The sequence below is a fragment of the Dama dama genome, chromosome X (genome assembly GCF_033118175.1).
Source record: "Dama dama isolate Ldn47 chromosome X, ASM3311817v1, whole genome shotgun sequence".
Classification (NCBI taxonomy): Eukaryota; Metazoa; Chordata; class Mammalia; order Artiodactyla; family Cervidae; genus Dama; species Dama dama.
Window position 1 is genome coordinate 105,853,286 of NC_083714.1, and position 25,057 is coordinate 105,878,342.

At 39.3% G+C, this 25,057-nt stretch overlaps 1 protein-coding gene across 2 annotated transcripts in view; it reads left to right on the forward strand.

The window, feature by feature from the left end:
* Nucleotides 1-25,057, forward strand: part of ZC4H2 (zinc finger C4H2-type containing) — a 77,669-nt gene that overhangs the window by 48,627 nt on the left and 3,985 nt on the right. Inside the window, exons 2-4 of one of the 2 annotated variants that reach the window (XM_061136533.1) lie at nucleotides 5,301-5,472; nucleotides 7,334-7,506; nucleotides 8,350-8,512. In XM_061136533.1, coding sequence (XP_060992516.1) covers nucleotides 5,301-5,472; nucleotides 7,334-7,506; nucleotides 8,350-8,512 — 508 coding nt within the window. The remainder of the gene's footprint in view (nucleotides 1-5,300; nucleotides 5,473-7,333; nucleotides 7,507-8,349; nucleotides 8,513-25,057) is intronic. The other variant, XM_061136534.1, reaches the window with a different exon arrangement.

Sequence of the window (25,057 nt, forward strand, 5' to 3'; positions counted from 1 at the left end):
TTTCATCAGGAGGCTCTTTAGTTCCTCTTTGCTTTTTGATAAAAGGGTGGAGTCATCTGCATATCTGAGGTTATTGATATTTCTCCCAGCAGTCTTGATTTCAGCTTGTGCTTCCTCAGTCTGGTATTTTGCATGATGTACTCTGCATATAACTTAAATCAGCAGAGTGACAATATACAGCCTTGACGTACTCCTTTCCCAATTTGGAAGCAGTTCATTGCTTCATATCTGGTTTTAACTGTTGCTTCTTGACCTGCATACAGGTTTCTCAGGAGGCAAGAAAGGTGGTCTGGTATTTCCATCTCTTAAAGAATATTCCAGTTTGTTGTGATCCACATAGTCAAAGACTTCAGTGTAGTCAATGAAGCAAAAGTAAATTGTTTTTTTCCGGAATTCTCTTGCTTTTTCTATGATCCAATGGATATTGGCTATTTGATCTCTGGTTCCTCTGCCTTTTATAAATCTGGCTCGTAGATCTGGAAATAGTTGGTTCACATACTGTTGAAGTCTTGCTTGGAGAATTTTGAGCATTACTTTGCTGGCACGTGAGATGATTGCATTTGTGCAGTAGTTTTAACATTCTTTGGCATGGCCTTTCTTTGGGATTGGAATGAAAACTAACCTTTTACAGTCCTGTGGAAACTGCTGAGTTTTCCAAATTTGTTGGCATATTGAGTGCAGCACTTTCTCAGCATCCTCTTTTAGGATTTGAAATGGCTCAGCTGGAATTCCATCACCTCCACTGCCTTTGTTTGTAGTGATGCTTCCTAAGGCCCACTTAACTTCAGACTCCAGGATGTCTGGCTCTAGGTGAGTGATCACACCATCGTGGTTATCTGGGTCATTAAGATATTTTTTGTATAGTTTTCTGTGTGTTCTTGCCACCTCTTCTTAATATCTTCTGCTTCTGTTAGGTCCATACCATTGCTGTCCTTTATTCAGCCCATCTTCTCATGAAATGTTCCCTTGGTATCTCTAATTTTCTAGAAAAGATCTCCAGTCTTTCCCATTCTGTTGTTTTCCTCTATTTCTTTGCATCGATCACTGAGGAAGCCTTACTTTATCTCTCTTTGCTATACTTTGGAACTCTGCATTCAGATGGATATATCTTTCTTTTTCTCCTATGCCTTTTGCTTCTCTTCTTTCTTTTTTTCTTTTTTTGTCAATTTGTAGGGCCTTCTCAGACAACCATTTTGCCTTTTCGCATTTCTCTTTCTTGGGGATGGTTTTAACCACAACCTTCTGTAAAATGTTACAAACTTCCATCCATAGGTCTTCAGCCACTCTGTCTATCAAATCTTATCCATGGAATCTATGTGTCACTTCCACTGTATAATCATAAGATATTTGACTTAGGCCATTCCCGAATGATGTAGTGGTTTTCCCTACTTTCTTCAATTTAATTCTGAATTTTGCAATAAGAAATTCATGATCTGAGTCACAGTCAGCACCCGGTCTTGTTTTTGCTGACTGTATAGAGTTTCTCCTTCTTTGGATGCAAAGAACGTAATCAATCTGATTTGGGTGTTGACCATCTGGGGATGTCCATGTGTGCTATCGTCTCCTGTATTGTTGGAAGAAGGTGTTTGCTATGACCAGTGTGTTCTCTTGTCCAAACTCTGTTAGCTTCTGTCCTGCTTCATTTTGTACTCCAAGGCTAAACTGCCTTTGGTTGAGTCTCTCCTGCAGAGGCATGGATCAGCAGTGGCCACCATGGGGACAGGGGCTCTGGCTGCAACAAACCTAGGAGGTTCTGCGTGTGGCATAACTCTTCTTGAAAGAGGTTGCCTTTAGCCCCATCATAGAGCCATCAAGCAGATGACCCACAAACTGGAGAACAATTATATCAAAGAAGTTCTCACACTGTTGCAAAAGATGTAGGGCCCACAACAGATTCCCCAACCTGGATTTCCAGCAAAGAAAATCTGAGAATCTAGGGAGCCCTGAGTAATCTAGAGGAAGAGAATAGAAGTTTAGATGTGAGGGGCTCTGAATAGTGGGTTAATCGACCAGTAAAAACCATTATCATCTCTCTGTAAGGCAGTTGAGCAGATATCCCGAGAACACTCAATATGTTTATTATGCCCTTAAGCCTGGTAACTCCCATCAGGCTGTGTGGAGTAGTGGGTGGCATTAGAGAGCCCTGAGTTCAAACGCCAACATCCCATTTACTAGCTCTCTTGTCTTGGGCAACTTACCATCCCAAATCCCCAATTTCCTTTTTTACAAATGGAATAATAATACCCATCCTTTTAAGCTTCCCTAAGGTAAAAGCAATATAATAACTTGAAAAGAAATTTTTGAATACTGAAAGAAAAAAATTCTCCTATCATCAGTTACCCACCTAATATAATTCTTTCTGTGGTTCTGTGCCATTGAGGGTCACTTTTTGAGGCAGGAGCCACAGGCAGTGTTAATAAAGGAGAGAGAATGAAGACAGGAACAGGCTGAGGTCAGAGGCCAGGGTGTGGATCAAGAATAACCATGGGATGGATGAACTGAGGCAGATGAGAAAGCCAGCTAGAGAGGTAGAATAAAGGAGATACCTAATCTGAGTAATAGATAATGGTTAGACAGAACCTGAGAACCAGAAAGTAGAGAGCAAGTTGGAGGACAACAGTGTGCCCTAGAGTGGCTTCCTTCCAAAATTTTAAGGCTTTTTCACTTAGGCAGGCTTCAGTGGTCCCAAAGAGCCCTGAAACTGTACTCTTGCCAATTTTGTTTAGTCACATGCATGTGTATTTTGAAATTGCATCTTAGTGTATATACCTTTTTATTTTTTACCGAGTATCTTCAACATTTTCTGTGTCACAAGTCTTCATAATGATTCCTTTTAGTGTCTGCCAAATAGTCCAATTTCACTTGTACCCAGAAAACATACCCATGTGTATTAACTTTTTGCTTCCTTAACTTATTTCCTTAGAATAAAGTGGGATCACTGAGCATGATGATATGCAACTGTGAATTAACAACCAGAAATAGGCTTTATTTTTCTAAGGAAAGAAATAAACTGCAATTCTTCCCATCTCCTGCCTCTTCTGGAACTGATGAGGAGACCCTATAGAGTTATGTGCTCCAATATGAGAGCCATTATTCCCATGTGACTGTTAAAGCTTAATTTTAATTGATTAATTAAAATTAAACAAAATTCAAAATTCAATTCCTCACTTGCATTAGCCATATTTTGAATGCTCAGTATCTACATGAAACAGAAGACATTAAGAAGATGTGGCAAGAATACACAGGAGAATGATACAAAAAAGATCTTAATGACCCAGATAACCATGATGGTGTGATCACTTACCTAAAGCCAGACAACATGGGGTATGAAGTCAAGTGGGCCTTAGGAAGCGTTACTACAAAAAAAAAAAAAAGCTAGTGGATGTTATGGAATTCCAGCTGGGCTATTTCAAATCCTAAAAGATGATGCTGAGAAAGTGCTGCACTCAATATGCCAGAAAATTTGGAAAACTCAGCAGTGGCCACAGGACTGGAAAAGGTCAGTTTTCATTCCAATCCCAAAGAAAGGCAATGCCAAAGAATGTTCAAGCTACTGCACAATTGCACTCATTTCACATGCTAGCAAAGCAATGTTCAAAACCTTCAAGCCAGGCTTCAACAGTACGTCAATCAAGAACTTCCAGATGTGCAAGCTGAATTTAGAAAAGGCAGAGGAACCAGAGATCAACTTACCAACATCTGATGGACCATAGAAAAAGCAAGGGAATTCCAGAAAAAAAAAAATCTACAATTGCTTCATTGACTACGCTAAAGCCTTTGACTGTGTAGATCACAATAAATTGTGGAAAATCCTTAAAGGGATGGGAATACCAGGCCACCTTACCTGCCTCCCGAGAAGCCTGTGTGAGGAGAAGAGACAACACTTAGAACTGGACATGGAACAATGGACTGGTTCCAGATTGGGAAAGGAGTAAGTCAAAGCTGTATGTTGTCACCCTGCTTATTTAACTTATATGCAGATTATGTCATGGGAGATGCCAGACTGGATGAAGCTCAAGCTGAAATCAAGATTGCCAGAAGAAATATCAATAACCTCAGATATGCAGATGACACCACCCTAATGGCAGAAAGCAAAGAAGAACTAAAGAGCCTCTTGATGAAAGTGAAAGAGGAAAATGAAAAAGCTGGCTAAAAACTCAACATTCATAAAACTAAGATCATGGCATCTGGCACTTCATGGCATATAAAAGGGGGAAAAGTGGAAGCAGTGGCAGGTTTTATTTACTTGGGCTCCAAAATCATTGTGGATGGTGACTGGAGCCATGAAATTAAATGACACTTGTCTTTTAGAATGAAAGCTATGACAAACCTAGTCAGTATATTAAAAAGCAGAGACATTACTTTGCCAGCAAATATCCATATAGTCAAAGCTATGGTTTTCCAGTAGTCATGTATGGATGTGAGATTTGGAGTATAAAGAAAGCTGAGCACTGAAGAATTTATGCTTTTGAACTGTGGTGTTGGAGAAGACTCTTGAGAGTCCCTTTGACTGCAAGGAGATCAAACCAGTCAATCCTAAAGGAAATCAACCTTGAATATTCATTGTAGGGACTGATGGTGAAGCTGAAGCTCCAATATTTTGGCCACCTAATGCGATCTTACTCAATGGAAAATACCCTGAAGCTGGTAAAGATTGAAGGCAGAAGGAGAAGGGGACGACAGAGGATGAGATGGTTGGATGGCATCACCAATTCAATAGACATGAGTGAGCAATCTCTGGGAACTAGTGAAGGAGATGGAAACCTGGCATGCTGCAGTCGATTGGGTCATAAGATGTCAGACACGGCTGAGGGATTGAACAATAACAAATCTACATGTGCTTGGTGGCTACTGTATTATAAAGCATAGGTACAGAAGATTTCCTTCATTATAGAAAATGTATTGGGTAGTGCTTATCTAGAGTTATTTTGTTTTGTTTTTTCTGGATGTTGTGATATGAGACTTCCCTGTTCATTGGGACTGTTTAGCATTTCTGTCTCATGTCCACTAAATGCTAGTGGTACTCTCCCTTGAATCAATCTAACAGCTAAAGCCTGCCCCACATTTGCAAATGCTCCATCAAGGAACTCAATTACCCACATTTGAGACTCACTGAGCTTTTATGTTAGAAGAATCCCCTACCTTTGTGGGCATATCTTCAGGTTGTTTCTGCCTAAAGAGAGGGAAACTTAGAAAGATGACTTAACAAGATAGCCCTGTCTCAGGGTCTAACTCTGTACTCCATTCCCCCTTTCCTTCCTCCTCCTGCTGATCTGTTTCCTCCATTTGGGGGACTGCAGGAACAAGACCCTACAGATGGAAAAGATCAAAACCCGTTTGAAGGCTGAGTTTGAGGCCCTTGAATCAGAGGAGAGGCACCTGAAGGAATACAAGCAGGAGATGGACCTCCTGCTACAGGAGAAGATGGCCCATGTGGAGGAACTCCGACTCATCCACGCTGATATCAATGTGGTATGTGGCTGGCTGCCTGAAGCCTATTTCTGGGCACTTTGAGGAGGAATAGACTGTAGTGAGTGTTGTGACCTCTCCTCAAGATGTGACTGTGGCCAATTTAGAGGAGTAGACATCAGGCTGTGGTGAAATGGAAGAATCTAGGAGTTCTGAGATCCAGCCCTGGTTCTGTCACTGATTGACTGTGTATCACTTGGACAAGTTCCTTCTCTCTGGGCCTCATTTTCCCTCTCTGTGCCATGAGAGGGATTCAGTCACTTCTGAGGTCTTATTCAGCTCTGATGTGCTCTGATTCTGGGAGTCTGGGAGTTGAGAGCTAGCCTTGGGGAAAAGCAGAGCAGGCAGATACCTCTGGTGGTGGGATTGGTGGGGGGGAGGACTGAGCAGGCAATTGCCTCTGGGGTTTAACTTAAATTTAGGGCTCCGAAGCTTTCAACTAGGCCAAACAAATCATCTTTGCCAGCCTACCAAGCTGGGGCTCCCTCATTTGAGTCTCTCTTTTGGAGAGACTCTTAGAATGTGGGGAATGAACTGCCTGCTAAGGTGGTAGGTTTCCCACTTTTTAGAGTTATTAAAGCACAGTCTGAATGATCACCTGTCTGGGCAATGGTATTGGTGATTCCTTCACCAGGAGGGAGATTCAAGGTGCTGATCTGTAAGGCTCTTTCCAACTCTTAGAGCCTATAATTATGAGAAATAGTTTTGTTTTTAAATTACATTTGAAGGAGCTAAGTTCCCATTCTTGGGAAATTCATTTCTCTGGCAATATTTATTTCCTGATATTGCCAGGCCTAGGATCTTAAAGGAAATATGAAAGCAATTTGAATAATAGTTACTTGGGATTTTCTGTGTCACGAGATCACAGGATATGAGGGTCTTATTAAGAGTTGGCAGTTCTGCTACCAGCTAACCAAGGATAGAGAAAAAGCAAGATATGAGTCACAAAGGGACTGAAAATCTGGACCAGTGGATCTCAAACTTGAACATGCCTCATAAGTCACCTGGAGGTCCTATTAAAACACAGATTCTTGAACTCCACCCCAGAATCTCTGATTGCTTATATCTGGGGTGGTACCTGAGAACTTGCATTCCTAATGAGTTCCCAGCTGATGCTGCTTATCTGGTAACTGCATTTGGGGAAACACTGATCTAGGAGAAGGGCCACTGGCCTGGGAGACAGAAGCCCTGGGGCTTTCTCTAGATTTTGCTCCTAAGAAACATTTCTCTGAGGTAGTTCCTTCTCTCTGAGTCTCAATTCTCTGACCTGTAAAATGTTGGTAGTGTGTGTACTTCATGAGTTCTAAGGACCATCCCACCTTTAAGGTTCTGTATTTGAATAATAATTACCATTTGTTGAGCTTTTGGGGGCTTCCCTGGTGGCTCAGCAGTAAAGAATCTGCCTGCCAATGCAGGAGGTGTGGGTATGATCCCTGGGTCAGGAAGATCCTCTGGAGAAGGAAATGACAACCCACTCCATTATTTTTGCCTGGGAAATCCCATGGACAGAGGAGCCTGGTGGGATATAGTCCATAGGGTAGCAATGAGTTGGACACGACGTAGCAACTAAAGAACAACAAATAAAACTGAGCCTTTACTCTGTGATAGCCCCTATACTGAGAGTTTATATTAATTCAGTCATTGAATCCTCACCAACATTATATGAGATAGATACTGTTATCATCACCATTACATAGATGAAGAAACTGAATTTTGACAAGAGTCACAAAGAATATGTGATGGATTCAGAAGTTGATCATAGATTGGTCTGGCTCTGGAGCCTGTGATTTTAACCACTCAGCTGTAGAGCCTCACTGAGAATCTTGGAGTTTTTTCTGTGTGCCTACCTCACTCTGTGTTCCAGATGGAAAACACTATCAAACAGTCTGAGAATGACCTAAACAAGCTGCTAGAGTCTACCCGGCGGCTACATGATGAGTATAAGCCACTGAAGGAACATGTGGATGCCCTGCGCATGACTCTGGGCCTGCAGAGGCTCCCTGACCTATGTGAAGAGGAGGAGAAGCTCTCCTTGGAGTAAGCTGCCTGCCTCCTGTCCCTGCAACACACACACACATGTGCGCGTGCGCACGCAAACACACACACACACACACGTATGTATATATACATACATACAGCTTGTCATAGCCCCAGGCCAGTCAGTGGCTGACTTATTGCATGACCTTGGGTAAGTCTCTGTGTTGGGCTGTTAGATGATTAGACTAGAATTACTAGATGGCTTTCAAAGTTCTTTGTGCAGTTTTGAGAATATAGGACTATGTCTATGACTTTATGTGTCTGTGTGTCTGTGACTTTTAAGAGGACACTTCCCAAGTCAAGGTCTAAAAGATATGTCCAGAAACCTTTGAAAATACAGAAGGGTGAGCTTTCATGGCCTCCAGAGACTAGCTTAGAACTTTGTCTTAAGATTCAGAGATAAGAATTAGGCTTACTTTAAAGAGACACAGAGTTCAGTTCAGTAGAAGGAAGCAAACTTCCTCAAGGTAGAGCAGGTTGCCTGTGGAAGTGATGAGCTTCTTATTCCTACAGGTATGTCAGCAGAGGCCTGAGGACACTTAATAGGAATACTGCAGAGGAACTTGGGATGGAGGGTAGGCAAATGCCCTTCAAGAACTTAGAGAGCCCTGGGATTTCTTGATTTTCCTGAGTCTGTCAGAGCCAAGGAGCAGGAAGATTACCTTTCCCAACAGACAGTGGGCCTAGTATGCATGGAGAAGAACCTTGTGCTGGAGAGGGTGCAGGAACTTTCTACAGCAAGCCACAGCCCAACCCTCTTTATTCTGTAGCATGGAGTCCTTAAGAGGGATAAGATTATCCTTGCTTTCAGAATGATCCAGCTAGTGTCTCTTTTCTCCAAAGTTACTTTGAGAAACAGAAAGCAGAGTGGCAGACAGAGCCTCAGGAGCCCCCGATCCCTGAATCCTTGGCCGCCGCAGCCGCTGCCGCCCAACAACTCCAAGTGGCTAGGAAGCAGGACACTCGGCAGACAGCCACCTTCAGGCAGCAGCCCCCACCTATGAAGGTGAGTGAGCTGTGTATTGACTGTGGAGGAAGCAAGGTATCCTCAAGCAGCCCCACAGAAGATTGGGTCTGGTGCTTTGGTCTTATTTGGGGTCTTCCTAAAACAGCTTTTGTTTGGGACACAGAAGAAAAGGTCGTGTATGCTAGAGGAGACCCACTGGTCTCACCTTGTATTCCCAGAAGAGTTAGAATACAGGAATGTTGGTGGGCTCTGCTAAAGTATAATTTTCAAAAATCTAGAAACATGACTCAGAAAATATATAGTGAGTGTATATCATTAACGAGGGAACAAGCACCATTACAAATCTAGTTCCAAAAGCATTAGAGGAGCAAATGATTATATAGTCAGGAAAGGAAAGGAATGCTGAAATAAGTTTGCAATGTTAAATCCAGAAATGGTTAATGTCCTATAGAGCAATAAAACTGTAATCTTTGTGATTACCTTTTCTTTGGAACACACATAATTTGAATCTCTACTGGGCAAAAACTATTTGTGGTTTGCCAACATTAAGTCATAGAATCTGGACCCTGATCAATAGTAAATAATCAAATAGTATAGTATGTAATGCAAAAGTATTTATACTCAATGGAACAGAATAGAGAGCCCAGAAGTAAACCCACATACCTACATTCAATGTCTTCAACAAGGAGGAAAGACTACACAATGGAGAAAAGACAGTCTCTTCAGCAAGTGGTGCTGGGAAAGCTGGACAGCTACAGGTAAAAGAATGAAATTAAGACACTCCCTCACACCACACACAAAAGTAAACTCAAAATGACTTAAAGACTTAGATATAAGGCATGATACCATACAACTCCTAGATGAGAAAATAAGCAAAAAATTCTCTGACATAAGTCATACCATTGTTTTCTTAGGTCAGTCTCCCAAGGCAATAGAAGTAAAAGCAAAAATAAACAAATGGGATCTAATCACACTTACAAGCTTTTGCACCACAAAAGAAACCACAAACAGAAATGAAAAGTCAAAATATGGACTGAAAGGAAATATCTGCAAATGATGGGACAAACAAAGGCTTAATACTCAAAATATAAAAATAGCTCACACAATCAATAACAAAACAAGCAATCCCATCAAAAAATGGGCAGAAGACCTCAATAGACATTTCTCCAAAGAAAATATACAGATGGCCAATAGGCACATGAAAAGATGCTCAACATCACTAATTATTAGAGAAATGCAAATAAAAACTACAATGAGGCATCACCACACACTGGCCAGAATGGCCATCATTAAAAATTCTACAAGAGTTCTGCTGACTACTGCTAATGACAGACCCTCTAATCATCTGTTGCAATCCAAGGAGGCCTGTCCATGTGGCAGGCAATACCAAAGTTCCACTGAGTCAGAGATCTCCATTGTGTTCTTGCACACTGGCTTTTGGAACTCAAGTAAAGGCCCTTTCATTTCAGGTGAAATTCCTCTTGGTGGATTGGGCCTAGGCTAGTCTTTGGAGAGAGATCAAGCCCTGAGCTTTTGGAGTGGAAGCATTGACTCAAAGACCCTAGACTACCAGAGAACTAACACGAGGGAGTATCAAATAGTGAGAACTCACACAAAGGAAACCACTTGAATACAATACCAAGCATCACCCAACCAGCAGTAGCACCCTATGCAGGATGCCTCATTTAAACAACTAACAAAACAAAAATACAAACCCAATTATCAGTAGACAGGATTACCACCTCACTCAGCCTTGTCCACCACAGGAAAAAAATACAAACAAACAAAACTTCAGCACCAATATCAACCTATATGAAGCATACACAAACCACTGGACCAAGCTTTGGAGGACAGAAACAAAAAGGAAGAAAGAATTCAACCTCAAAGCCTGGGAAAAGGAGACCTCAAACACAATAAGTTAAAAAAAAATAATGAAAAGGCAGAGAAATACTACACAAATGAAGGAACAAACTAGAAACACAGAAGTCCAAATAAATGAAGAGGAAATAGGCAAACTACCTGAAATATAATTCAGGATAATGGTAGTAAAGATGATCAAAAACCTTGAAAACAGAATGGAGAAAATTCAAGAATCAATAAAGACCTAGAAGAATTAAAGAATAAACACACAGAGACAAACAACACTACTACTGAAATTAAAAATACTCTAGAAGGAATCAATAGCAGAATATCTGAATCAGAAGAACAAATCGGTGAGCTGGAAGACAAAATGGTAGAAATTACTTCTGAAAAGCAGAATAAAGTAAAAATAATGAAAAGAACTAAGGATAGTCTCAGAGATTTCTGGGACAGTATCAAATGCACCAACATTCGAATTATAGGGATCCCAGAAGAAGAAAGGGTATGACAAAATTTTTGAAGAGATTATAGTTGAAAATTTCCCCAACATAGAAAAGAAAATAGTCAATCAAGTCCAAGAGGCACAAAGAGTCCCATACAGGATAAACCCAAGGAGAAACATGCCAAGACACATAGTAATCAAACTAAAAAAGACTAAACACATGGAAAGAATATTAAATGCAGCAAGGGAGTAGCAACAAGTAACATACAAGGGAAACCCCATATGCTTAACAGCTGGTCTTTCAACAAAAACTCTGCAGGCCAGAAGGGAATGGCAGGATATATTTAAAGTATTGAAAGGGAAAAATCTACAACAAAGATTATAGTACCTGGCAAGGATCTCATTCAAAATTGATGGACAGGCTCCAGGCTGTAGCACTAGTGGGCTTGGCTGGGAAGAGCTGATCTTCTCCCTCCCAGGCAGATCTCCCACATTACAGACATATTCTTTACAAGTTGAGCCACCAAGGAAGCCCAAGAATACTGGAGTGGTTAGCCTATCCCTTCTCCAGCAGATCTTCCTGATACAGGAATCGAACCAGGGTCTCCGGCATTGCAGGCTGATTCTTTTCCAGCTGTGCTACCAAGGGAGCCCCAAAGGTTGGATTATATAGTCTCTATTGCTCTATTTTCAAGTTCACTAATCTTCCCTTTGTCATCTCCATTGTGCTATGGATCCTATCCAGGGGAAGTCCTTAGATAGCGGAGGAATAGGATGGGGAGATCACTTTATCCCCCACAAAATCATCAAAAGATCATATGAATCCTGAGCAAATTCCACAAAACCACTTCTGAACGCTCACAAAGGACAACAGGCACACAGAAAGGTAGCCCGTTCTCTTTGAAAGGAGATGATTTGTTGTATGGATGTAAAGTCTAGAGACTACTCTAAGAATAACACTGAAAGCCAGAGGCAGGAGGCTTAAATCTGGAGCTTGAGAACACCAGAAAACTCCTGATTCCAGGGAATGTTAATCAACAAGAGCTCATCCAAAAGCCTCATACTTACACTGGAACCAAGCTACACCCAAGAGCCAACAAGTTTCAGAGCAAGACATACCAAGCTAATTCTCCAACAATCCAGGAAGATAACACTCAGTATTAAAATACAGGCATCCAAAAGTCACACCAAACCCATAGACATATCAAAACTCACTACTGGACACTTCATTGCACTCCAGAGAGAAGAGATTCAGCTCCACCCACCAGAACACGAACGCAGGCTCCCCTAGCCAAGAAACCTTGGCAAGCCACTCATCAAACCCCACTCACAGGGAGTAACCTCCACAATAAACAGGAACCACAAAATTCCAACATATAGAAAAGCCACCCCAAACACAGCAATCTAAACAAGATAAAAAGACAGAGAAATATTCAGCAGGTAAAGGAACATGACAAATGCCCAACAAACCAAACAAAAGAAGAGGAGATAGGGAGTCTCCCTGAAAAAGAATTCAGAATAATGATAGTAAAAATTATCTAAAATGGTCAAAACAAAATGGAGTTACAGATAAATAGCCTGGAAACAAGGATTTAGAAGATACAAGAAATGTTTAATAAGGGCCTAGAAGAAATAAGAGTCAATAAATAATGAATAATGCAATAACTGACATTAAAGGCACTCTGGAGGAAAACAACAGTAGAATAATTGAAGCAGAAGATAGGATAAGTGAGGTGGAAGATAGAATGGTGGAAATCAATGAAGTAGAGAGGAAAAAAGAAAAAAGAATTAAAAGAAATGATGACAACCTCAGATTTCTGGGACAAGGTTAAACGTCCCAACATTTGAATCATAGCATTCCCAGAAGAAGACAAAAAGAAAGTCCATGAGAAAATACTTGAGGAGATAATAGTTGAAAACTTCCCTAAAATGGGGAAGCAAGAAGCCACCCAAGCCCAAGAAACCCAGAGAGTGCCAAACAGGATAAACCTAAGGTGAAACACCACAAGACACTTATTAATAAAATTAACAAAGTTCAAGCACAAAGAGCAACTATTAAAACAGCAAGGGAAAAGCAACAAATAACACACCAGGGGATTCCCATAAGGGTAACAACTGATCTTTCAAGATAAACTCTTCAGGCCAGAAGGGAATGGCAGGACATACTTAAAGTGATGAAAAAGAAAAACCTACAACCTAGATTACTGTACCCAGCAAGGATCTCATTCAAATATGAAGGAGAAATCAAAAGCTTTACAGACAAGAAAAAGCTGAGAGAATTCAGCACCAACAAACCAGCTCTTCAACAAATGCTAAAGGATCTTCTCTAGACAGGAAATACAGGAAAGGTGTATAAACTCGAACCCAAAACAACAAAGTAAATGGCAGGAGATTATACTTATCAATGATTACCTTAAATGTAAATGGGTTGAATGCCCCAACCAAAAGGCAAAGACTGGCTGAATAGATACAAAAACAAGACCCCTATATATGCTGTCTACAAGAGACCCACCTCAAAACAAGGGACACATACAGACTGAAAGTGAAGGGCTGGAAAAAGATATTTCACACAAACGAAGACCAAAAGAAAGCAGGAGTAGCAATACTCATATCAGATAAAATAGAGTTTGAAATAAAGGCCATGAAAAGAGACAAAGAAGGACACTACATAATGATAAAAGGATCAATCCAAGAAGAAGATATAACAATTATAAATATATATGCACCCAACATACGAGCACCACAATATGTAAGGCAAATGCTACAGGTAGAAAGGGGAAATTAACAGTAACACAATAGTAGTGGAAGACTTTAATACCCCACTCACACATATGGATAGATCAACTAAACAAAAAATTAGCAAGGAAACACAAACTTTAAATGATACAATGAACCACTTAGACCTAACTGATATCTATAGGAAATTTCAACCCCAAACAATGGATTTCACCTTTTTCTCAAGTGCATATGGAACATTCTCCAGGATAGATCACATCCTGGGCCATAAACCTAGTCTTGGTAAATTAAAAAAAAAAAACTGAATTCATTTCCAGCCTCTTTTCTGATCACAATGTGGCAAGATTAGATGTCAATTACAGGGGAGAAAACTATTTAAAATACAAACATACAGAGGCTAAAAAACATGCTTCTGAATAACCAACAAATCACAGAAGAAATCAAAAAAGAAATTAAAATATGCATAGAAATGCACAAATGAAAATGAAAACATGACAACTCAAAACCTATGGCATTCAGTAAAAGCAATGCTAAGGGGAAGGTTCATAGCAATACAGGCTTACCTCAAGAAGCAAGATAAAATATCATTTAAATAACCTAACTCTACACCCAAATCAACTAGGAAAAGAAGAAATGAAGAACCCCAGTGTTAGTAGAAGGAAAGAAATCATGAAAATTAGGGCAGAAGTAAATGAAAAAGAAACAAAGGAGACCACAGTAAAAATCAACAAAGGTAAAAGCAGGTTCTTTGAGAAGATAAATAAAATTGACAAACCATTAACCAGACTCATCAAGAAAAAAGGAAGAAGTGTCAAAGCAACAAAATTAGAAATGAAAATGGAGAGATCACAACAGACAATATAGAAATGCAACGGATCATAAGAGACCACTATCAGCAACTATATGCCAATAAAATGGACAACTTGGATGAAATGGACAAATTCTTAGAATAGTATAACTTTCCAAAACTGAACCAGTAATAAATATAAAATCTTAACACACCCTTCACAACCACGGAAACCAAAACTGTAATCAGAAATCTTCCAACAAACAAAAGCCCAAGACCAGATGGCTTCACAGCTGAATTCTTCCAAAATTTTAGAGAAGAACTAACACCTATCCTACTCAAACTCTTCCAGAAAATTGCAGAGGAAGGTAAACTTTGAAACTCATTCTATGAGACCACCGTCACCCTAATACCAAAACCGGACAAAGATGCCACCAAAAAAAAAACAAAGAAAGAAAGAAAAAAGAAAACTACAGGCCAATATCACTGATGAACATAGATGCAAAAGTACTTAACAAAATTCTAGCAAACAGTATCCAATAAAATATTAAAAAGATCATGCATCATGGCCAAGTGGGTTTCATCCCAGGGATGCAAGGATTCGTCAATATTCACAAATCAATCAATGTGAAACACAACATTAACAAATTGAATGATAAAAACCATATGATTATCTCAATAGATGCAGAGAAAGCCTTTGGCAAAATTCAATATCCATTTATGATAAAAAGAAAAAACCCTCTGGAAAGCAGGAATAGAAGGAACATACCTCAACATAATAAAAGCCATATGTGATAAACCCAAAGCAAACATTATCCTCAATTGTGAAAATTTAAAATCATTTCCCCAAAAGTCAGGAACAAGACAAGGGTGTGCACTCTCACCACTACTATTCAACATAGTTTTGGAAGTTTTAGCCACATCAATCAGAGAAGAAAAAGACATAAAAGGAATCCAGATTAGAAAAGAAGGAAAACTCTCACTGGTTTGCCGTTGATCCTCTACATAGAAACCCCTAAAGACTCCACAAGAGAATTACTAGAGCTAATCAAAGAATATAGTAAAGGTGCAGGATATAAAATTAACACACATAAATCCCTTGCATTCCTATGCACTAACAATGAGAAAGCAGAAAGAGAAATTAAGGAAACAATTCCACTCACCATTGCAACCAAAAGAATAAAATACCTAGGAATAAATCTACCTAAAGAAACAAAATACCCATATATATATATATATATATAACTATAAAACACTGCTGAAATAAATCAAAGAGGACACAAATAGATGGAGAAATATACCATGCTCATGGATTGGAAGAGTCAATATAGTGAAAATGAGTATACTAACCAAAGCAATCTATAGATTCAGTGGAATCTCTGTCAAGCTACCAACTATTTTTCAGAGAACTGGAACAAACAATTTCACCATTTGTATGGAAATACAAAAAAACCTCGAATACCCAAAGCAATCTTGAGAGAGAAGAATGGAACTGGAGGAATCAACCTGCCTGACTTCAGACTATACTACAAAGCTACAGTCATCAAGATAGTATGGTACTGGCACAAAGACAGAAATATAGATCAATGGAACAAAATAGAAAGCCCAGAGATAAATTCACACACCTATGGACACCTTATCTTGGACAAAAGAGGCAAGAATATACAATGGAGAAATGACAATCTCTTTAACAAGTGGTGGTGGGAAAATTGGTCAACCACTTGTAAAAGAATGAAACTAGAACACTCTCTAACACCATACACAAAAATGAACTCAGAATGGATTAAAGATCTAAATGTAAGACCAGAAACTATAAAACTCCTACAGGAAAACATAGGCAAAACACTCTCTGACATAAACCACAGCAGGATCCTCTATGAGTAATGGAAATAAAAGCAAAAATATACAAGTGGGACCTAATTAAACTTAAAGGCTTTTGCACAATGAAGGAAACTATAAGCAAGGTGAAAAGACAGCCGTCAGAATGGGAGAAAATAATAGCAAACAAAGCAACTGACAAAGAACTAACCTCAAAAATATACAAGCATCTCATGCAGCTCAATTCCAGAAAAAAATAAATGACCCAATCAAAAGATGGGCCAAAGAACTAAACAGACAGTTCTCCAAATAAGATGGCTAGCAAACATATGAAAAGTTGCTCAACATCACTCATTATCAGAGAAATCTCCCTGATTTCTCATCTCTCGCCAGTCAGAATGGCTGCTATCAAAAAGTCTACAAACAATAAATGCTGGAGAGGGTGTGAAGAAAAGCAAACCCTCTTACACTGTTGGTGATTCAAACTAGTACAGCCACTATGGAGAACAGTGTGGAGATTGCTTAAGAAACTAGAAGTAGAACTGCCATACGACCCAGCAGTCCCATTGCTGGGCATACACACTGGGGAAACCAGAATTGAAGGAGGCACATGTCCCACAATGTTCATCACAGCCTTGTTTTCAACAGTCAGGACACGGAAGCTACCTAGATGTCCATCGGCAGACAAATGGATAAGAAAGCTGTGGTACATATACACAATGGAATATTACTCAGCTATTAAAAAAGAACACATTTGAATCAGTTCTAATGAGGTGGATGAAACTGGAGCCTATTATACAGTATAGTGAAATAAGTCAGAAAGAAAAACACCAATACAGTATATTAACGCATATATATGGAATTTAGAAAGATGGTAACGATGACCCTATATGCGAGAGCAGAAGAGACTCAGATGTAAAGAACAGTCTTTTGGACTCTGTGGGAGAAGGCGAGGGTGGGTTGATTTCAGAGACTAGCACTGAAACATGTATATTGTCATTTGTGAAATAGATCACCAGTCCAGGTTTGATGCATGAGACAGGGTACTCAGGGCTGGTGCACTGGGATGCCTGAGGGATTGGATGGGGACAGAAATGGGAGGGAGTTTAGGATGGGGAACAAGTGTACATCCATGGCTGATTCATGTCAATGTGTGGCAAAACCCACACCATATTTTAAAGTAATTTCCCTCCAATTAAAATAAATTAATTAATTTTTAAAAATTGATGAAGAAATAAAAAGGTTTTCAGACAAGCAAAAGTTATGAAAATTCAGTACCACCAAACCAGGTTTGCAACAAATGTTAAAGGGAATTATATAGTCAAGAAATATACAAGAAGAAGGCACATCTACAAAATCGACCCCAAACAATTAAGAAAATGTCAATAGGAACATATATATCAATAATTACTTTAAATGTAAATAGATTAAATGCTTCAACTAAAGACACAGACTGGCTGAGTGGATAAAAAAACAAGACCCATATATATATATATATATATATATATATATATACTATCTACAGGAAACCCACTTGAGACCTAAAGTCACATATAGACTGAAAGTGAGATGATGGAAAAGTATATTTCATGCAAATGGGAAGCAAAAGAAAGCTGAAGTAGCAATCCTCATATCAGACAAAATAGACCTTAAAATAAAGAAGATTACAAGAATTAAGGAGGGACACTACATAATGATCAAGGGATCAATCCAAAAGGAAGGCAAAACAATTGTAAATATCTATGTATCCAAAATAAGAACACCTCAATACATAAAAAATTAAACACTAACAGACATAAAAGGAGAAATTGACAGTGACACAATAATAGTAGGAGACTTTAACACCCCACTCACATCAATGGACAGCTCATGAAAACAGAAAATTAATAAGGAAACTCAAGTCTTATATGATACATTAGATGAGATAGATCTCATTGATATCTTCAGGAAATTCCATCCAAATCCAAAAGAATACAACTTTTTCTCAAGTGCACATGGAACATTCCCCAGGATAGACCACATCTTGAGTCACAAATCAAGCCTCAGTAAATAAGAAAATTGAAATCATATTAAGCATCTTCTCTGACCCCAATGCTATGAGACTGGATATCAATGACAAGGAAAAAAAACTGTAAGAAACACAAACACATGGAGATTAAACAACACTTTTCTAAATAGCCAACAGTTTACTGAAGAAATCAAAAGGGAAATAAAAAAAATTCTAGGAGCAAATGACAGTTAAAACACACAATTCAAAACCCATGGGATGCAGCAAAAGCTGTTCTAAGAGGGAAGTTTATAGCAATACAATCCTACCTCAAGAAAGAAAGAAACAAAAACATTGAATAGACAATGTAACTTTACACCTAAAACAACTGGAAAAAAGGAAGAAAAAAAATTAATAGAAGGAAAGAAATCATAAAGATCTAAGTGGAAATAAATGAAAAATAAATGAAACAATAGTAAAGATTAATAAAACTAAAGCTGGTTCTTTGAGAAGAAAAACAAATTGACAAGCCCTTAGACAGACTCATCAAGAAAAAAGAGAGAAGAATCAAATCAACAAAATTAGAGTTGAAAAAGGGGAAGTTACAATATACCATGCAGAAATACAAAGAATAATAAGAGACTATTATGAACTACTATATGGCAATAAAATGGATACCCTGGAAGAAATGCACAGATTCTTAGAAAAGTTCAATCTTCCAAGACTGATCCAGGAAGAAATGGAAATTATGAATAACCCAATTACAAGCACTGAAAATGAAGCTGTGATTTAAAAAAAAAATCTCCCAGAAAACAAAAGCCTAGGACCAGATGGCTTCACAGGGGACTTCTATCAAACATTTAGAGAAGAACTAATGCCTATCCTAAAGATGTTTCCAAAAATTGCAGAGGAAGGAACACTTCCAAACTCATTATATGAGGCCAGCATCACCCTGATACCAAATCCAGACAAAGACAACACAAAAAAAGAAAACTACAGACCAATATCACTCATGAACATAGATGCAAAAATCCTCAACAAAATGTTAGCAAACAGAATTCAGCAGCACATCAAAAAATTCAATCACCGTGATCAAGTTGGGTTTATTCCTGGCATGTAAGGATTCGTCAATATACATAAATAAAACTGTGATACACTATATTAACAAATTGAAAAATAAAAACCATATGATAATCTCAATAGATGAAGAAAAAGCCTTTGACAAAATTCAGCACCTATTTGTGATTAAAACTCCTCAAAAACTGGGCATAGAAGGAACCGACCTCAACACAGTAAAGGCCATTTATGATACGCCTACAGCATACATTATTCTCTATGGTGAACAATGGAAAGCATTCCCCCTAAGATCAGGAACAGCACAAGGGTGTTCACTCCACGACTATTATTCAACATAGTTCTGGAGGATATAGATACAGCAATCAGAGAAGAAAAAGAAATAAAAGGAATCCAGATCAGAAAGGAATAAAACTTTCACTGTATGCAGATGACATGATACTGTACCTACAAAACCCTAAGGATAGTATTAGAAAATTACTAGAGCTAATCAGTGAATTTAGCAAAGTTGCAGGATGCAAAATCAATACACAGAAATCACTTGCATTTCTATATATTAACAATGGAAAAATCAGAAAGAGAAACTAAGGAATCAATCCCATCCATCATTGCAACAAAAAGAATTATATATCTAGGAATAAACTTATCTAAGGAGAAAAAAGAACTATACGCAAAAAAATTAAAAGACACTAACTGGAGAACGGAATGGCAAACCACTTCAGTATTCTTGCCTTGGGAACCCCGTGAACAGTATGAGAAGGCAAAATGATAGGATACTGAAAGAGAAACTCCCCAGGTCGGTAGGTGCCCAATATGCTACTGGAGAGCAGTGGAGAAATAACTCCAGAAAGAATGAAGGGATGGAGCCAAAGCAAAAATAATACCCAGTTGTGGATGGGACTGGTGATAGAAGCAACGTCCGATGCTGTAAAGAGCAATATTGCATAAGAACCTGGAATGTTAGGTCCATGAATCAAGGCAAATTGGAAGTGGTCAAACAGGAGATGGCAAGAGTAAACGTCAAAATTCTAAGAATCAACCAACTAAAATGGACTGGAATGGGTGAATTTAACTCAGATGACCATTATATCTACTACTGTGGGCAGGAATCCCTTAGAAGAAATGGAGCAGCCATCATAGTCAACAGAAGAGTCCGAAATGCAGTACTTGGATGCAATCTCAAAAACAACAGAATGATCTCTGTTCATTTCCAAAGCAAACCATTCAATATCACGGTAATCCAAGCCTATGCCCCAACCAGTAACGCTGAAGAAGGTGAAGTTGAAGGGTTCAATGAAGACCTACAAGACCTTTTAGAACTAACACCCAAAAAAGATGTCCTTTTCATTATAGGGGACTGGAATGCAAAAGTAGGAAGTCAAGAAACACCTGGAGTAACAGACAAATTTGGCCTTGGAGTACGGAATGAAGCAGGGCAAAGGCTAATACAGTTTTGCCAAGAGAACGCAGTGGTCACAGCAAACACCCTCCTCCAACAACACAAGAGAAGACTCTACACATGGACATCACCAGATGGCCCACACTGAAATCAGATTGATTATATTCTTTGCAGCCAAAGATGGAGAAGCTCTATACGCTCAGCAAAAACAAGACTGGGAGCTGATTGTGGCTCAGATCATGAACTCCTTATTGCCAAATTCAGACTTAAACTGAAGAGAGTAGGGATGACCACTAGACCATTCAGGTATGACCTAAATCAAATCCCTTATGAACATACAGTGGAAGTGACAAATAGATTTAAGGGACTAGATCTGATAGAGAGCCTGATGAACTATGGATGAAGGTTCGTGACATTGTACAGGAGACAGGGATCAAGATCATCTCCATGGAAAAGAAATGCAAAAAGGCAAAATGGTTGTCTTAGGAGGACTTACAAATAGCTGTGAAAAGAAGAGAAGCAAAAAGTAAAGGAGAAAAGGAAAGATATTCCCATTTGAGTGTAGAGTTCCCAAGAATAGTCAGGAGAGATAAGAAAGGCTTCCTCTGTGATCAATGCAAAGAAATAGAGGAAAACAACAGAATGGGAAAGGCTAGAGAGCTCTTCAAGAGAATTAGAGCCACCAAGGGAACATTTCATGCAAAAATGGGCTCAATAAAGGACAGAAATGGTATGGACTTAACAGAAGCAGAAGATATTAAGAAGAGGTAGCAAGAATACACAGGAGAACTGTACAAAAAAGATCTTCATGACCCAGATAATCACAATGGTGTGATCACTCACCTAGAGCCAGACATCCTGGAATGTGAAGTCAACTGGGCCTTAGAAAGCATCACTACGAACAAAATTAGTGGAGGTGATGGAATTCCAGTTGAACTATTTCAAATCCTGAAAGATGATGCTGTGAAAGTGCTGCACTCAATATGCCAGCAAATTTGGAAAACTCAGCAGTGGTCACAGGACTGGAAAAGGTCCGTTTTCATTCCAATCCCTGAGAAAGGCAATGCCAAAGAATGCTCAAACTACCACACAATTGCACTCACCTCACACACTAGTAAAGTGATACTCAAAATTCTACAAGCCAGGCTTCAGCAATACGTGAACCGAGAACTTCCAGATGTTCAAGCTGGTTTTAGAAAAGGCAGAGGAACTAGGGATCAAATTGCCAATATCCACTGGATCATCAAGAAAGCAAGAGAGTCCCAGAAAAACATCTATTTCTGTTTTATTGACTACACCAAAACCTTTGACTGTGTGGATCACAATAAACTGTGGAAAATTCTGAAGGAGATGGGAATACCAGACCACCTGACCTGTCTCTTGAGAAACCTGTATGCAGGTCAGGAGACAACAGTTAGAACTGGACATGGAGCAACAGACTGGTTCCAAATAGGAAAAGGAGTACATTAAGGCTGTATATTGTCACCTTGCTTATTTAACTTATATGCAGAGTACATCATGAGAAACACTGGGCTGGAAGAAGCACAAGCTGGAATTAAGATTGCCGGGAGAAATATCAATAACCTCAGATATGCATATGACACCACCCTTATGGCAGAAAGTGAAGAACTCAAGAGCCTCTTGATGAAAGTGAAAGAGGAGAGTGAAAATGTTGGCTTAAAGCTCAACATTCAGAAAAGTAAGATCATGGCTTCAGGTCCTATCACCTCATGGGAAATAGATGGGGAGACAGTGGAAACAGTGTCAGACTTTATTTTTTTGGGCTCCAAAATCACTGCAGATGGTGACAGCAACCATGAAATTAAAAGACGCTTACTCCTTGGAAAGAAAGTTATGACCAACCTAGATAGCATATTAAAAAGCAGAGACATTACTTTTCCAACAAAGGTCTGTCTGGTCAAGGCTATGGTTTTTCCAGTGGTCATGTATGGATGTGAGAGTTGGACTGTGAAGAAATCTGAGCACCGAAAAATGGATGCTTTTGAACTGTGGTGTTGGAGAAGACTCTTGAGAGTCCCTTGGACTGCAAGGAGATCCAACCAGTCCATCCTGAAGGAGATAAATCCTGGGTGTTCATTGGAAGAATTGATGCTGAGGCTGAAACTCCAATACTTTGGCCACCTCATGTGAAGAGTTGACTCGTTGGAAAAGACTGTGATGGTAAGAGAGATTGGGGGCAGGAGGAGAAGGGGACAACAGAGGATGAGATGGCTGGATGGCATCACTGACTCGATGGGCATGAGTTTGAGTAAACTATGGGAGTTTGTGATGGACAGGGAGGCCTGGCGTGCTGCGATTCATGGGGTCGCAAAGAGTCGGACATGACTGAGTGACTGAACTGAACTGAACTGAAAGAAAGAAATCAAAGATGACATAAACAGAGAGATTTCCCATGTTCCTGGGTAGGAAGAATCAATATTGTGAAAATGACTATACTACCAAATACAATCTACAGATTTATTGTGACCCCTCTCAAATGACCAATGGCATTTTTCACAGAAGTAGAACAAAATATTTCACAATTCATATGGAAACACAAAAGACCTGAAATAGCCAAATCCGTCTTAAGAAAGAAGAATGGAGTTGGGGGAATCAACCTTCCTGACTTCAGATTATACTACAAAGCTATAGTCATCAAGACAGTATGGTACTGGCACAAAAACAGAAATATAGACCAATGGAATAAGACTGAAAGCCCAGAAATAAACCCATGCACCTTTGGGTACCTTATTTTTGACAAAGAAAGCAAGAAAACACAATGGGGCAAAGATAACCCCTTCAATAAATGATGCTGGGAAAGCTGGACAGCTACATGTAAAAGAATTAAATTGGAACACTTCCTAACACCATGCACAAAGATAAACTCAAAATGGATTAAAGACCTAAATGTAAGACCAGAAAATATAAAACGCCTAGAGGAAAACATAAGCAAAACACTCTCTGACATAAATCAGGGCAAGATACTCTATGAACCACCTCTTCAGTTCAGTTTAGTTCAGTCACTCAGTCGTGTCCAATTCATTGAGACCCCATGAGCTGCAGCACACTAGGCCTCCTTTTCCATCACCAACTCCTGGAGTCCACCCAAACCCATGTCCATTGTGTCAGTGATGCCATTCAACCATCTCATCTTGTGTCGTCCCCTTCTCCTCCTGCCCTCAATCTTTCCCAGCATCAGGGTCTTTTCAAATGAGTCAGCTGTTTGCATCAGGTGGCCAAAGTATTGGAGTTTCAGCTTCAACATCAGTACCTCCAATGAACACCCAGGACTGATCTCCTTTAGGATGGACTGGTTGGGTCTCCTTGCAGTCCAAGGGACTCTCAAGAGTCTTCTCCAACACCACAGTTCAAAAGCATCAATTCCTCAATGCTCAGTTTTCTTTATAGTCCAACTCTCACATCCATACATGACTACTGGAAAAACCATAGCCTTGCCTAGATGTACATTTGTTGGCAAAGTAATGTCTCTGCTTTTTAATATGCTATCTAGGTTGGTCATAACTTTCCTTCCAAGGAGCAAGTGTCTTTTAATTTCATGGCCGCAGTCACAATCTGCAGTGATTTTGGAGCCCCTAAAAATAAAGTCAACCACTGTTTCCACTGTTTCCCCATCTATTTGCCATGAATTGATGGGACCAGATGCCATGATCTTAGTTTTCTGAATGTTGAGCTTTAAGCCAACATTTTCACTCTCCTCTTTCACTTTCATCAAGAGGCTCTTGAGTTCTTCACTTTCTGCCATAAGGGTGGTGTCATATGCATATCTGAGGTTATTGATATTTCTCCCAGCGATCTTGATTCCAGCTTGTGCTTCCTCCAGCCCAGCATTTCTCATGATGTACTCTGCATATAAGTTAAATAAGCAGGGTGACAATATACAGCCTTGACATACTCTTTTTCCTATTTGGAACCAGTCTGTTGTTCCATGTCCAGTTCTAACTGCTGCTTCCTGACCTGCATGCAGGTTTATCAAGAGGTTCCATTACTCTAAGAACCACCTCTTAGAGTAACAGAAAGAAAAACAAAAGTAAACAAGTGGGACCTGATTAAACTTAAAATCTTTTGCACAGCAAAGGAAACTATAAGCAAGGTGAAAAGACAGCCCTCAGAATCGGAGAAAATAATAGCAAATTAAACAACTGATGAAGGATTAATTTCCAAAATATACAAGCAACTCATACAACTGAATGCCAGAAAAACAAACAACCCAATCAAAATGTGGAAAAAAGACCTAAACAGACATTTCTCCAAAGAGGACATACTGATGGCTAACAAACACATGAAAAGATGCTCAACATCGCTCATTATTACCAAAATGCAAATCAAAACTACAATGAGATATCACCTCACACCGGTCAGAATAGCCATAATCAAAAAGTCTACAAACAATAAATGCTGGAGAGGATGTGGAGAAAAGGGAATGCTCTTGCACTGTTGGTGGGAATGTATATTGATACAGG